We start from the raw sequence: 14,380 nt of genomic DNA, 5'->3' as shown, positions 1-14,380 counted from the left end.
GGCTCATGCCTGTAATCTCAGCATTTTGGGAGGCTGAGGCAGGTGGGTCACCTGAGGTCAGGAGTTCGAGACCAGCCTGGCCAACATGGCAAAACCCCATCTCTACCAAAAATACAAAAATTAGCCGGGTGTGATGGCAGGCACCTGTAATCCCAGCTACTCAGGAGGCCGAGGCAGGAGAATCGCTTGAACCCGAGAGGCAAAGGTTGTAGTGAGCCAAGATCGCACCACTGCACTTCAGCCTAGGCAACAGAGCAAGATTCTGTCTCAAAAAAAAAAAGAAGAAAGAAAAAATTGAAAAAATTTCCTTTCTTTCCTTCTTTTTTTAGAGACAGAGTCTCACTCTGTCACCCAGGCTAGAGTGCAGTGATGCAATCATAGCTCACAGCAGCTTCAGACTCCTGGGCTCAAGCCATCCTCCCACTTCAGTCTCTCAAGTAGCTAGGATTAGAAATGGGAGCCACTGCACGTGGCAAAAAAAAAAAAAAATTCATTTCTAATAATTACTTTGTTGACCTCCAACCTATTCTGTGCCACCACCTCTATCAACCCAATAATTTTCCACTTAACCAATTTTCTTTAGCAAGTATTATTTTATTTCACTTTTGTCATCTTTTCTTATATGAGTATTTACATCATGTGGTGTTTATGCCTTAAAATAGTAATGTGATGAAATGAGATTTTATTTTAGAGTTTAGAAGGCAGCAAGGCAAATGTGCAGTCTCCCTTAGGAATAACAATTCCCTGTAGTACTATTTGCAATTTTCTGATTGCTTATATTGGAAAAACATACATGTAATAAACTGAACTGCCTATATGATTGAAAAATGGGTGCTATTTTGTTTAAAAATCTGCTTAATACAGCTATCCCATATAGTAGTATATAATATAGAAAGTTTTCAGTAAAATCATAGTAGTACTTCACATTAAAGGGATAATTTTTTTTTAGCTAGATGAGTAGTATAGATCCTCCAGTCCAAATTCAATTTCTCAATTATAATAGGATTGAAGTGACCTCCCAAAGTCATCTTGTTGTTTAAGCCAATCTATTTACTTCTGAATCACTAATCTTTATCCCATACCACACTGCTGCTAATGTTTCTAAATATAATTCATTAACTGCACATGTTGATGTGGTTGATGTGTAAAAAAGCCAACTCATACAAGGTTCTGGTGAGTAATTTCTGGTTTTTATTTTACTACTTTTACCACAAGAAAATAATTTTAAGCCAAGAGCTTTTATTAGTCATACATAATAACTAATAGTGAAAATAATCAAATGGAAATAGCACACAGTTATGTCATTATATTCTAAGAAACTGGAAAAATCACCTCTAAGGTTTTAATCTTCTTTTATAATCCTAACCATAAAAAAAATTTCAAAATTATCTCCAAAACTATCTGATATTTAAACAAAATATTCTAGAAGTATAATATTATTAAACATTATAAATTAACTGGATCCTTTTTTAGAAGTTTAAGAAACACTAAGAAGTTTAAGGAAAAAATAAAAGAATCCACGTAAGATTTAAATAATTTACACTTCTATAAAATGCACTAAATATTTGACTCTCAAAAGAAAAGTGACGTAGTTCATGTTAATGGCCAGCTTAGGACATTAACATGAACAATAATATTAACATTAAGGAATTTAAAAGTTCCTTTTTAAACCTAGAAATTCAAGGAGTTTCCCCTTCTCTATTCAAGATATACATTTTCTTTAACAACTCGAGAGCTTTCAAAGCATAAATGTCATTCTGTCATTATAACAATAATAGGTTTAAATTCTCAGCTTATTTCAAGTATATATTTTATCTGTGTAATGTGTTTGCAATCACTGTAAACCTCTGTCGCAGGAACTCTCTTTTTTGTATTAGAAAGTTTTCAATAGTATTGGCTTCTTTGAAGAGTTCATCTATCTCATCAATGTAAGATGCATCTACTGCTGCTCTCTCACTAATAGGAAAAAAAGTTGTATATTAAACTAAGTAGATATAAACAATATCATTATGTTGTTCTTCATTACACAATATTTGTTAACTATTTCATTTAAATGGCTTTATGTGCCACAGAACTTCATTAATTTACTAATACTCTTCAGAAAAAAAATTAGTCCCACAAATATTTTTGACTACTCAAAAAGGTCTCCTGACACAACAGGAAGTGTATCTTATACATTATAACACTAATATTCAATTATATACATTATTTTACAGCCACACAAACCACTATCCAAGTATAAGGACTGTCCAGCAGTGTATAAAAAACACTTTATAAAACATATTAGGCTAATAAAATAATTAAATTTGGTCTTAAAATAGATATAGGTAAAATATAAATGCAGTCATCCCTCAGTATCCATGGGGTATTGGTTCCAGAATCCCCCACAGATACCAAAGGAACATCCCTCATAGATATTCAAGTCCCTTATATAAAATGCCATAGTATTTGCATATAACCTAAGAACATTCTGCCATATAATTTAAATTATCTCTTGATTACTTATAAGACCAATACCACGTAAATGCTATGTAAACAGTTGTTATACTGTATTGTTTGAAAAATAATGACAAGAAAAAAATGTCTGTACATGTTCAGTACAGACACAACCACCCTTTTTTTCCAAATATTTTCAATGTGTGGTTGATTGAATCCACAGATTCAGAATCCATGGATATGAAAGGCTGACTCTCTATGACATAAATATTTATCTTTAATATCAGTCTGTTATCATTAATTTCACCAAACATTTTTCTCAAAGAGGTATTTACATAAAATTTAAAATGTAATGTCATCTAATTACAGACCAAGATATATACAGCCTAGAATTAGCTTGGCAAGAGTAAAAAAATAAAAGGATTTTTAGTGGAAAAGTTGACGCTATTCCCTGGAAATAACCAACTAATCTATTATAAGGGACTGAGGTAGAATAAAAAATTCCGAAGTTTTAATTACTGGAGAGGTTTGGCAGCCACAGAATTAAACTTTCCAATACAGAGGTTCCAGAAGAAAACTAACATAAAGACCCCAGAGAATATACTACAAGTACTTGCCTTAAAAGCTTTGCATAGGTAGACAACATTAGATTAATTTCCTTGCTCACATCTGTTCAAGAAAAATCATGTAAGTTATAAAATATAACAAACCTTCTGCATTATAAAACTGATGTTTAGAAATATAAACATTTTATACATCACCATTTAAATCTTTCTCCAAGGCTTCATCTTTATAAAATAGTCCGGAAATTTCAGAGAAAGATGAATCTGATTTTCCAAGAGAGGACAGCTGTGGACTATCTGGCACTGGAGACTAACAGGACAAAATTTAAAAAACGGGTACAGTCAATAAGATCTTCAGGACATATACATTTTGTTTATTAAGAAAAAGCAAATAAAACATTTTTCAGAAAAAGGCAAACATGCTAGAAAGCATATGACTTAGTCATTTGAGTTTTTATTATTAAGGAAATGTACAGGCCCAAGAAACACCTTGCTTAATATATTAAATTTTATTTTGGTTTTCAACTACATTTTGCTTTTCATTTGTTTGTTTTTGTGACAAGTTCTCGCTCTGTCACCTAGGCCAGAGTGTAGTGACACAATCTTAGCTCACTGTAGTCTCCTAGATTCAAGTGATCCTCCTGTCTCAGACTCCTGAGTAGCTAGGACTACAGGCACATTCCACCATGCCCAGCTAGTTTAGTTTTGTTTTGTTTTGTTTTGTTTTGTTTTCAGAGACAAGGTATTGCAGTGTTGCCCAGGATGATCTGAAACTCTTAGCCTCAAACGATACTCCTGCCTCAGCCTCCCAAAGCACTAGGATTACAGACATAAGCCAATGCGCCCAGCCTTAAATTAGACTTTAAATGTGGTTTTAAACTCCTGTTGAAAAAGTGTCTGGTATCTTGAACCAGTAGATATTTTCATAGCAATGAAGCTAAACTGTAATTTAGACAGTAGCCAAATGCTTGCAAAATTTTGCAAAATAATATAATCTTCAAGGGAGCAAATCATGTCCCAAATGCAACAGACCAATTGGTGGGGGCAGTAGTAAAGCACAGGATACTGTGCTCTTTAAAAAGATCAGTAACTATAGTACTTAGTTATCTTACTTATCACAGCAAAATAATTACATAAAATCCTATGGATCATAAAGGCACAGACTCACTTCTGTCTCTAGATCTCAAGCTACCAAAAAGAAATCTCCCAATAGTTTCTTGGAGGCCTATATTTAGTGAAAAAGCAGCTGGAATCAACATAGTTCCTGCTATGTTGTAGGACAATCCTAACTCTGGGCATACGAAAGTAGATAAATTCCACTTATCTACACAGCTTTCTTAAAGGGAAGAAATTTGAGTAGTATGTAAAACAGAATAAAAGATTAAGGCTCCATAGGCATACAGCTTACCTCCAATTCTCTTGGCCTCTTGCAATTTCTGTTATCAGGCTTTACAAGGTGATTTGCCATCATATTCCGAAGGCACCAGCTACAAAGTTTAGAACAATGCCAGATTTAGGTACAAACTCCATGCTACAAGCTCTCTGGAATCCTTCCCTTTTTCCCACTCCTACTGCTGATGTTAATTTAGACTGTCATTAACTGTCACTTTCCTAAACTCAATTTCTCCCTCCTCTAAATCATTCTATCAACTGCTATTTGGGTAATCTTTCAAAACTTTGATTACTGCATTCCTTTAACTCAAAAACTTTCATTGTTCCAGAATAAGTTGAAATTCCATGATATGGCCTTCAAGGTCCTGTATTATCTAGTGCAAGCCTACTAGTCCCATCATTTTCAACTACTCCTCTCTATGTACTTAGCCAAATGAGTCTCTCTGGCAATTCTGCCTTGTTTCAGGACTGGTTCAGTTAAGATTCTTCTATCTTTGGCAGGGCGCGGTGGCTCACGGCTGTAATCCCAGCACTTTGGGAAGCTGAGGCAGGAAGATCACCTGAGGTCGGGAGTTCGAGACCAGCCTGGCCAGCATGGTGAAACCCTGTGTCTACTAAAAATTCAAATATTAGCCAGGCGTGGTGGCAGGCACCTGTAATCCCAGCTACTAGGGAAGCTGAGGCGAGAGAATCGCTTGAACCCAGGAGAGGGAGGTTGCAGTGAACCGAGACTGTGCCATTGCACTCCAGCCTGGGCAACAGAGCAAGACTCCACCTCAAAAAAAAAAAAAAAAAAGGATTATTCTATCTTCACAAAATCTTAATGTTGAAACAGGTCTTACAGTTCATCTAATTCAATCTCATTTTTTACAAGTGAGAAAACAGGGACAGTGACGGTGGATCAAGTGACACCAGTAAGACTGAGCTAAACTAGAACCGAGATCTCACTCTTCGAGTCTGAGGTTATTCCCACTGTCCAACCTTACTTTAAAGTAGCTCCAATTTTACTTTTACTTTTCCATAAATTCGGAAGGCATTTTCCCTAGGAGTCCAAATGTTGAAACCTGGAAGGGTATAGTCTCTGTGTCTTTGAGATGAGGGGAGCCCTGTCCATATTCAAGTTATCAATTGACTCTGTTGTTTTTGAGAAACGATGTTGACTTGGGTAACTCTAACGCATCTGTTTGATTAGTCCTATAAAATATGCATATATAGAAGACAGAAAGAGCAACAACAAATTTGAAAGATGCTTGTTAAGTAAATTCTGTATCGTACGTCTCCATTCCTGCCAGTACCTTTATAGTATGTTAGTTTACGTGCTGTAATAGTATTAACAGTATCTAGAAAATACTACACATGCACGGCAGTGCTAACTTTGCCTTGGGAGTTGGAAAATACTTCAGAGAAGCCAACAGGCAAATTTTTCTCTCCTCCCTTCCCCTTCTAATTTTCCCTTTCCCCTTCACCCCCTTCTCTTCTCTCCCAGAGTTAACACTGTGCACCTATGTCAAATGAAAACTTATACTCAAGTAACCGTTTCTGCAAAAATAAGTTCGTTTTCCTGTCATGGCCCAAGGCCTCAGCAGATCCAGGCCTGGTGGACGGGCTGGTCTTCGTCGTGTGCCAAACACTGACCACTGCCCTAGCTCTGCCATCTTAGGCTTAGTGACCTGGCCGTTACTAAGCACTGTCCCCTCTGCCCCATGCAGCTGTCTCCTTCTAGTCTTCTCCCTCTTCTCAACGCCATCCTAGCCCCTCAGGCCATTTCGCCTCCATCTTTCCTCACTTCCCGCCGCCCCCCCCACTTCCTCCCTACTGTTGCTTCCGCCCCACTAGAGCCCCTCAGAGGAAGCTTCCATCCTCGCGCCCTTCCCTGTGTCACAGTCCGTCACATTCTCACAGGCGCCCATCCCTCCAGCCCCACCCCAAGGCCAATGTACTTCGCGGTATAGGGACCTTCCTCGTCAGCGAACGCGAGGGAGTGAAGACGCCAGGTGCGGGTTGCTTGGACTTCGCGGGTGCAGGTGGGAAGCGCGCCGCACTCCCAGCAGCCCCCGCACGAGTCACGTGACAGCCCTCCCACCGCAGCCTCCCAGAACCTGGCCCACAGAAGGGCAGCTTTTTTCCGGTTTTCTCCCGCTGTTTCCCCTCGACTTGGAATAGTCGTGAAACAAAAATCTCTCCCTGCCACCATGTGTGTGTTTGAATCAGGAAAAAATCTGAAACTGGTCAAGAAAGAACAAGGAAGACTTGCCAAAGCAAGGCCGGGGTGAGTCCCAGCGGCTTAGAATCTCAGCAAAGGAACACAAAATAGCACATTCACGGCCTCTTTTCGAGTAAAATTTACTTGGTTTGCAGGAAGGGTTTAAAACCGCATTTGCAGATGCTCTGTTTGCAGGAAGGCTTTAATCACGTGTTCCCCTGGACCACAAGCAAAGCTTTTAGATCCAGAGCCTCAGTTACTGCCCCTCTTCCTCTTTGCACACCTTCTTAGAAAATTCTTCTCTAGGTCTGTCAATAAGTTAAGTCAATTTAATTGGCAACAGCTATCAAAAAGTGTTGCATAACACACATGGCTTACATAATTGTAGCTTTGCCTCATCGGGTGCTTTAATGTGGAGGCTTTGACCTGCAATTTCAAAGATATACATTCCAAGCTTATGCCCAGTTAGTGGATGTGGAAGAAAAAAACGAAGCAAATTACCTCATAACACAAAAGTCAATAACACACATCCCTAAGCTCCAGGTACAAAATCTTACATCTTAGAGAACTATATTTAACACTTACATACATTACTAAGGTCTTTTTTTTTTCCTTTTGCTTGATTAAATGTTAGTTATCATCAAGCCTTGGAAGTATTCTGTGTGTGTATATTTATTTGCTGTTTGTGAAGAAGCCAGTTGTTTTAAATAAGTTCCTAGAAAATAAGCGCTCAATGTGTTTAATCTGAGTTGCTAATATTGTGAAATATAGGCTACGTAACTAAATACTAGCCTAGATAACTATGGCGAAGTAAGGAGTCTCAAACACTGTCCCAGAACAATAGCAATCTGTGTTGAATTTTTACCCTCTGTGGTAAAATGAAGGGAAAAGGAATGAAGTTTTAGTTTGCCTTAATTTTTATCTTTATTGTTTCAGACTCTTGAGCAGTATAAAGTTTTCATCGAGTCAAATATATTCACTTTAAAGTGACTGTGCTTTATTCTGATACCATGTCCTTCCTAATTTTGGGGCACAGGTGAGATAAGTTTTATGAAATAAAAAGATTAAAAATTCTTACATTTTTAGTGTCCTTACTTGGTAAAATGTAGAGTTGTCCACTATGTTTATCTCCTCCTCCTTATTATCATGATTGCTGTTATTATTTTTAATGGTTCATTAAACCCAAGGGTCTGAGAAATACTCATGGAATTCATCTCACAGCCTTCACACTGTATGATATTTAAACAGGTGGTTGTCCATCCGATTCTTAAAATATTTCCAAGAAAAATGATTCCACCTAATGCATAAATGCTTTCATCAGATTAAGAGAACACCATGGACATTTTATTTTATTTTATTTTTTAAATCTTACCTCCACTGCATAAGCTAAATGGGTAGGAATAAGTGAGATGATATAGATATTGTTATCTAGAGCTTTAAAATATTCAAAGGGCTGTCATCATCTCATTTAATCTTTGAAAACAACTCTATGAATTACAAAGGACACTGAGACATTTGGATTGCTCTATATCAAAGAAAAAAGTGTTTGCCCCAAAACTTCAAAATGTGTAAATTACACATTCTGCATCTTTACAGCTGGAGAAAATTCACTGGCAATGGAATATTTAAAATTAGAGCTTGCTTAGTGCTCTGCTTCTGATCACTACTTGATCCCACTTCGTGCTTTCATGTTAATTGGCCCAACTGGACTTTACAGTTGGAAGGTGAAAACTTACTATTTCAACTTGACTCATGTATGTATTCTTACCATATACTTCTTAAATGTACTATTTTTTTTCTTCTGATAGTCACCACACCAAGCACTTCCAGCCACCCTGCCACAGACTTCCTTTGTAATCACTGCTGAAGGACATGATGTTTTTATGACTTCCCGAAATGAAAACCCTATCTTGTTTTTAAAACAAACAAACCAACAAAAAGTAGTGTTTATGTAAGCATTTTGTTCCCTGACTCTAGGAACCCCTCTGTTTTTATATCATCTCTGTACTGGCAAAACACAAAAACAAAATGCCACGTTGCTAATTCCCTTCCTAGCAAAGTAATACAGTTTAGCACATGTTCAAGAAAAAAATGGCTAAGAAATTTTGTTTCCACTAATTATTTTCAAGACTGTGATATTTACTCTCTGCTCTTCAAAAGTTACATTTCATAAGACTATTTTTTAACAAGTTGAACGTAAGTCCTAAAAATATGTATCCTTAAATCGTATTTCAAATATTTTAAGTCAGTCTTTGCTATCATTCCAGGAATAGAAAGTTTTAACACTGGAAACTGCAAGTAAATATTTGCCCTCTTACCTGAATTTTGGTATCCCTCTCCCCAAGCTTACTTTCTGTTGCAGAAAATGTAAAAATTATTAAATAAAATTCTGATGATGGTATCCATGTGGCTTGCATCTGATATAGCAGATAAAGAAGTTTTATGAAAATGGACTCCTGTTCCACTGAAAACTAAATCTTAATGGCCTGTATCAAGTATCCTTTGACAGCATATTGAGCTTGGGAGGAAGGGGAAGTCCTGAATGAGGTTATAAAGTAAAAGAAAATATTTGCAAAATGTTCCTTTTTTTAAAATGTTACATTTTAGAAATATTTTAAGTGTTGTAACATTGTAGGAATTACCCCAATAGGACTGATTATTCCGCATTGTAAAATAAGAAAAAGTTTTGTGCTGAAGTGTGACCAGGAAGTCTGAAAATGAAGAGAGACAGATGACAAAAGAAGATGCTTCTAATGGACTAAGGAGGTGCTTTCTTAAAGTCAGAAAGAGGTACTCAGAAAGAGGTACAGGTTTCGGAAGGCATAGAGCCCCAACTTTTACGGAAGAAAAGATTTCATGGAAATAGTGATATTACATTAAAAGAAGTACTCGTGTCCCCTGCCACTTTATTTCAACTTCTCTTGCCCTAGGAAAGAGCCTGTTTGAAGGCGGGCCCAAGGAGTGCCGGCAGCAGTCTCCTCCCTCCACCTTCTTCCTCATTCTCTCCCCAGCTTGCTGAGCCCTTTGCTCCCCTGGCGACTGCCTGGACAGTCAGCAAGGAGTTGTCTCCCAGTGCGTTTTGCCCTCCTGGCTGCCAATTCTGGCTGCTAAAGCGGCTGCCACCTGCTACAGTCTACACAGCCTCGGGAAGAGGAAAGGGACCTCAGACCTTCCAGATCGCTTCCTCTCGCAACAAACTATTTGTCGCAGGTAAGAAATATCATTCCTCTTTATTTGGAAAGTCAGCCATGGCAATTAGAGGTAAATAAGCTAGAAAGCAATTGAGAGGAATATAAACCATCTAGCATCACTACGATGAGCAGTCAGTATCAACATCAGAAATATAAGCAAAGTCAGAGTAGAGTTTTTTTCTTTTATCAGATATGGGAGAGTATCACTTTAGAGGAGAGGTTCTCAGACTTTTTGCTCTCATGTTCCCTTTACACTAAGCACATCACATGTTAGCATAAGTAACATTTTTAATTAAAGATAACTATGTACTTTTTTAACTACAAAAAAAAGCATGAAGAGTGACCCTTTTTTATTTTTACAAGTGTTTTAACTGGTTTAATAGAAGCCATATAGATCTGCTGAATTCTCATCTGCTTTGCATTCAGACTATTGCAATATTGCACGGAATGTAGCCTCTGGTAAACTCTATCGTACGCTCATGAGAGAATGAGTGAAAAAGACAAATTATGTCTTAGAATTATTAGAAATAGCTTTCACTTTAGGTACTCCCTGAGAATCTCTGCTTTAGAGTGGTAAAATAAATAAGTTTCTCTTTAAAGGGAATCTCAAGACAGAATCAGTTACATTAAAAGCAAACAAAAAATTTGCCCATGGTTAGTCATCTTGTGAAATCTGCCACACCTTTGGACTGGGCTACAATTGGATAATATAGCATTCCCCGAGATAATTTTCTTTCACAATTAAGGAAAGGGCTGAATAAATATCTCTGTTTGAAGTTGAATAACAAAAATTAGGACCCCCTAAATTTTAGGACACCTGAAATTCCTCTTTTTGCCTATATTCAGCTACTTTAAGTTCTATTAAATCTTCTTTCAGGCCAGGTGCAGTAGCTCATGCCTAGAATCTCAGGCAGGCCTGAGCCCAGGAATTTGAGACCAGCCAGGGCAACACAGTCTCTACAGAAAAATAAAAAATTACTTGGGTGTGTTGGTGCATGCCTGTAGAACTACTCAGGATGCTGAGGATTGCTTGAGCCCAGAATAGTCAAATCTGCGGTGAGTTCAGCCACTAAACAGAGCGAGACTTTCTCAAAAAAACAAACAAACAAAAAAACTTCCTTCAAAATAACTTTTTATCTGCAATGTTTTCCTATTGCCTGTGAGATTAAATTTACTCTTTTACCTGATTTCCAAAGCCCTCCATAATCTAATCCCACTTTACCTTGTGTTCACTGCAGAACAGCAGGACTGTTGTACTACAATCCAAAAATCACAGGTTGGGTGCAGTGGCTCACACCTGTAATCCCAACACTTTGGAAGGCCAAGGCAGGTGGATTGCTTCAGCTCAGGAGTTCAAGACCAGCCTGGGCAACATGGCAAAAACCCTGTCTCTCCAAAACATACAAAAATTAGCCAGATGTGGTAGTATGTGCCAGTAGTCCCAACTACTCAAAAGGCTGAGGCAAGAGGATCACTTGAGCCCAGGAGGTCAAGGCTACAGTGAGCCATGTTTCCTGTGTCACTACACTCCAGCCTGGGTGATAGAGCAAGACCACGTCTCAAAAAAAAAAAAAAAGAAAAAGAAAAGAAAAGAAAAAAAATCGCTGTATTCAGTTCACCCCCACCACAACATTGTTTTGATTATCACATAAATGCTGGTCCATTGCCTTCTCTATCTATTCAAATCTTTAAGCATTCTTTGAGATTCAATTCAATTCTCCTTTTCAAACAAGGCCATTTAAACTACATCAGTTCCATTTTGATTTTTTGCTTTGAGTCTACAGACTCAAAAACAAAAACTTAAAAACTTATTTTTTAAGTTTTCTTCTATTCTCACCTCTTCCACACTCACATACACGCATTCATAATAAGATGGCAAAATGTTCAAGGATAAAATGATTTATAGAACGGAAAAGTTAGGTTTTGATCTTGTTGCTGTCAAGACGACTACCTACCTGATCTCAGGGAATTAATTATGTAGCATGCTCCCTCATTTCATCCCATACCTATTCAACAGGATTGGAATTCCACAGCAAGGATAATCATAATCATAGTTGCTTTTCAAGTTCAAGGCATTTTAATCTAGTAGTATGTTTGTTCTTGTTGTTGTTGTTGTTTGAGATGGAGCCCTGTTCTGTCACCCAGGCTGGAGTGCAGTGGCACAAACTCGGCTCACTGCAACCTCCGCCTCATGGGTTCAATCAGTTATCCTGCCTCAGTGTCCCAAGTAGCTGGGACTACAAGGCACCTGCCACCATGCCCAGCTAATTTTTGTATTTTTAGTAGAAACAGGGTTTCACCATGTTGGCCAGGCTGGTCTCGAACTCCTGACCTCAAGTGATCCAGCTGCCTCGGCCTCCCAAAGTGCTGGGATTACAGGCGTAAGCCACGGTGCCCGGCCTAATAGTATGTTTTTAAACTCTTAGTGGCTTAACAATGCTGGTTGTATAATAAATATGCCATAAATATGTACTGTCTTAGAATTATGAAGAAGTGGTTACTAGGCCGTTTGCCACATATCAATGGTTCTCTCCTTACAGCTTTAACTAGAGTCTAGAATTTCAGGTTGGTAGAGCTGGAACAGACCTTAAAGATTGACTATCCAACTTCCTTGTCCAAATGAGGGAACTGAGACCCTTAAAATTAAGTGACTTGCCCCAGACAAAACTGGAACTCATGTGTCCTAATTTCCATCGTGAAATTCTACCGTTCGCTAGCCTCTGGCTAGTTGTCAAAGTATTGCATAACTAAATTTTTATGTCTGTTTTAAAGAACAAATTGTCACTGCTTACTCCTGGGAGGATCTTTCTGAGGTGTTTTGTAACTCTTAAAAAAAAAAAGTCAATAGTCTGAGAATTTTAGATGAAATAGTCAAAGTATTTTTATCCAATGGATACTATAAATTTCATAGATTAAAGCAAAGAAACATGGATGAGGAAGGAAGAGGAAAATTGAGGAGAAGAGGAATGGGGATGAGAACACACCACTTGTAATCAGTCATAGATGTATTGAGAACTAACAAGAAAAATTGTAAGAAAATAAGAATGAAGAATTCAAAATCAACACATGAAATAAAAAAGAAACTACTAGGGAAAAATGGAGAAGACATTAGAAAAATTATTCTATTTTTAAAATTCTGTTTTCAGACTTCCCTCCTGTTCTTCCTCCTTCTCATTGGCTTTCAGGTGGAGGGAAAGTTTAAGATAGAAAAAATATATATATTCTACACATCCCTTTCTACGCTGTTGTCATGGCAACAAGGTTTATCATAGCAAACTTACTATGTGGTAAGTTTACTTTACCACATATTTACCACATATCTTACTGTGTGGTAAGCTCTTTCCAGGTGTTGAAGATTCAGGGGAAAAAAAGACAACTCATTGTCTTAAAACTCAGATGGAAACTGAACAGACCTATTTTTAATCAAAGTAATCTCAATTCAGGGTAGTAAGAGCTAGTTAAGAAGCATGAACAGGTGTGAAGGAGGTGGGACTCTGAGGAGAGAATAATTAGCTAGGAATGAAAGAGCAGAGAAGTTTTCCTAGAGGAACTATAAAAGCTGGGAGTTACGGGATGAAAGATGAGGCAGAGTTTGCAGGCAAAAAAAAAAAAAAAAAAAAAAAAGCAGGGGAAGGGGAAGTTCTGCCTGGCAGAGAGAATAACTCTGGCAACAATGGAGGAGAGTCTGGAAGCAAGAAAACCAAGTAGAAGAGTATTAAAATAGAAGATGCCAGGGGCGATGAGGGCTTAATTTAAAACAGTGCTGTTGGAGATGGAGAGGAGATACCAAATTCTGGAGACAAGGGAAAGATTAGACAAAGGAGTTAAGAATGACTCCCAGGTTTCAGTTTTGGGCACGTAACTAGGACATGTTTTGAAAAGTAATTTATTAGATCTCTTACCATTGGAACTATGTATCTGGAGCCAAATTAAAATTTGTACATGTATATAACTCTCCCCCCCGACCAGTAACTACTACCCTAACTCTTTACTTTGTAGCCAGACTTCCTAAAAGAATAGTTTGTAGTCACTGTCCTTACTTTTCCCCCTCCCATTCTGTCCTAGATATTTGTCCACCTACCATCTGCTGCCTCCACTTTACCCAAACTGTTCTACAGTTACCCAAAACTTCCTAATTGCCAAATTCAATGAACAAGTTTAAGCTTATATGTAAATTAGGAGCTCTACAGTTTCTGATTTCAAGCAGCCCCTCCTGAAACCCTTTCTCTTTTGATTTCTGTGACACATCTCAGATTTACAAAACTGAACTAATTATTTTACACTTGAGCTGTATTTTCGTTCTTTTTTCTTAATGAATGAGGTAACCACTCAACAAATTGCCCAAGCCAAAAACTACGAAGTCATCCTCAGTTCCTCCTTCTTCTGTCTGACCTACAACAGATCAGCTGAGAAATCCTGCTGTTTAGTATCTCTTGAATTCACTACCTTAATTTATAGCCTCATCAACTCTTAATTGTTAAAATTGCTTCAGTAGTTGTTGTCTGACCTCTGTCCAATCTTGTTCAATCAGGTCCATTCTTTTGTTCTTGGTGGTGGTGGGGGTGTTGACACAGAGTTTCACTTTTGCTGCCCAG

General features: G+C 37.8%; 2 protein-coding genes across 10 annotated transcripts in view; one reads left to right on the top strand and one right to left on the bottom strand.

Annotated features, from left to right (window-relative positions):
• Positions 1-1,172: 1,172 nt before the first annotated feature.
• TEX12 (testis expressed 12) lies at positions 1,173-6,450 on the bottom strand. 4 transcript variants are annotated; one of them, XM_054440277.2, is made up of 6 exons: positions 5,926-6,191; positions 5,406-5,585; positions 4,408-4,486; positions 3,198-3,309; positions 3,054-3,105; positions 1,173-1,956 (listed from the first exon to the last, which is right to left on the bottom strand). In XM_054440277.2, the coding sequence occupies exons 2-6, from the start codon at positions 5,426-5,428 to the stop codon at positions 1,812-1,814; spliced, it is 411 nt and encodes a 136-aa protein (XP_054296252.1). In that variant the 5' UTR covers positions 5,429-5,585; positions 5,926-6,191; the 3' UTR covers positions 1,173-1,811. The 4 variants fall into 4 exon arrangements, with proteins under 4 accessions (XP_054296252.1, XP_054296253.1, XP_063527496.1 ...); XM_054440278.2 differs by lacking the exons at positions 5,406-5,585; positions 5,926-6,191 and adding an exon at positions 6,332-6,450; XM_063671426.1 differs by having other exon boundaries at positions 5,406-6,206.
• Positions 6,228-14,380, top strand: part of IL18 (interleukin 18) — a 26,622-nt gene continuing 18,469 nt past the window's right edge. For 2 of the 6 annotated variants that reach the window (XM_054440271.1, XM_054440272.1), the window contains exon 1: positions 9,606-9,804. The gene's annotated coding sequence lies outside the window, so the exon portion shown is untranslated. Of the gene's footprint in view, positions 6,661-7,530; positions 7,631-9,597; positions 9,805-14,380 lie in introns of those variants that run through there. The other 4 variants (XM_054440268.1, XM_054440269.1, XM_054440274.2 and 1 more) reach the window with 4 other exon arrangements.

This window comes from Pongo pygmaeus, chromosome 9 (genome assembly GCF_028885625.2).
Source record: "Pongo pygmaeus isolate AG05252 chromosome 9, NHGRI_mPonPyg2-v2.0_pri, whole genome shotgun sequence".
Lineage (NCBI taxonomy): Eukaryota > Metazoa > Chordata > Mammalia > Primates > Hominidae > Pongo > Pongo pygmaeus.
Note: the sequence above shows the minus strand (reverse complement) of the source record. Positions and strands in the feature narration are given on the sequence as shown.

Bases quoted from the DNA above. Each gene is read 5' to 3' on its own strand.
- TEX12 (XM_054440275.2), bottom strand. From the start codon at position 6,138: ATGGCGTTGAGAAGAGGGAGAAGACTAGAAGGAGACAGCTGCATGGGG. The intron at 4,487-6,061 runs GTCACTAAGCCT...TAAACTTTGTAG, and splicing joins CAGTGCTTAGTAACGGCCAG to CTGGTGCCTTCGGAATATGA. The intron at 1,957-3,053 runs GCAAGTACTTGT...TTTTCCTATTAG, and splicing joins ACCTATGCAAAGCTTTTAAG to TGAGAGAGCAGCAGTAGATG.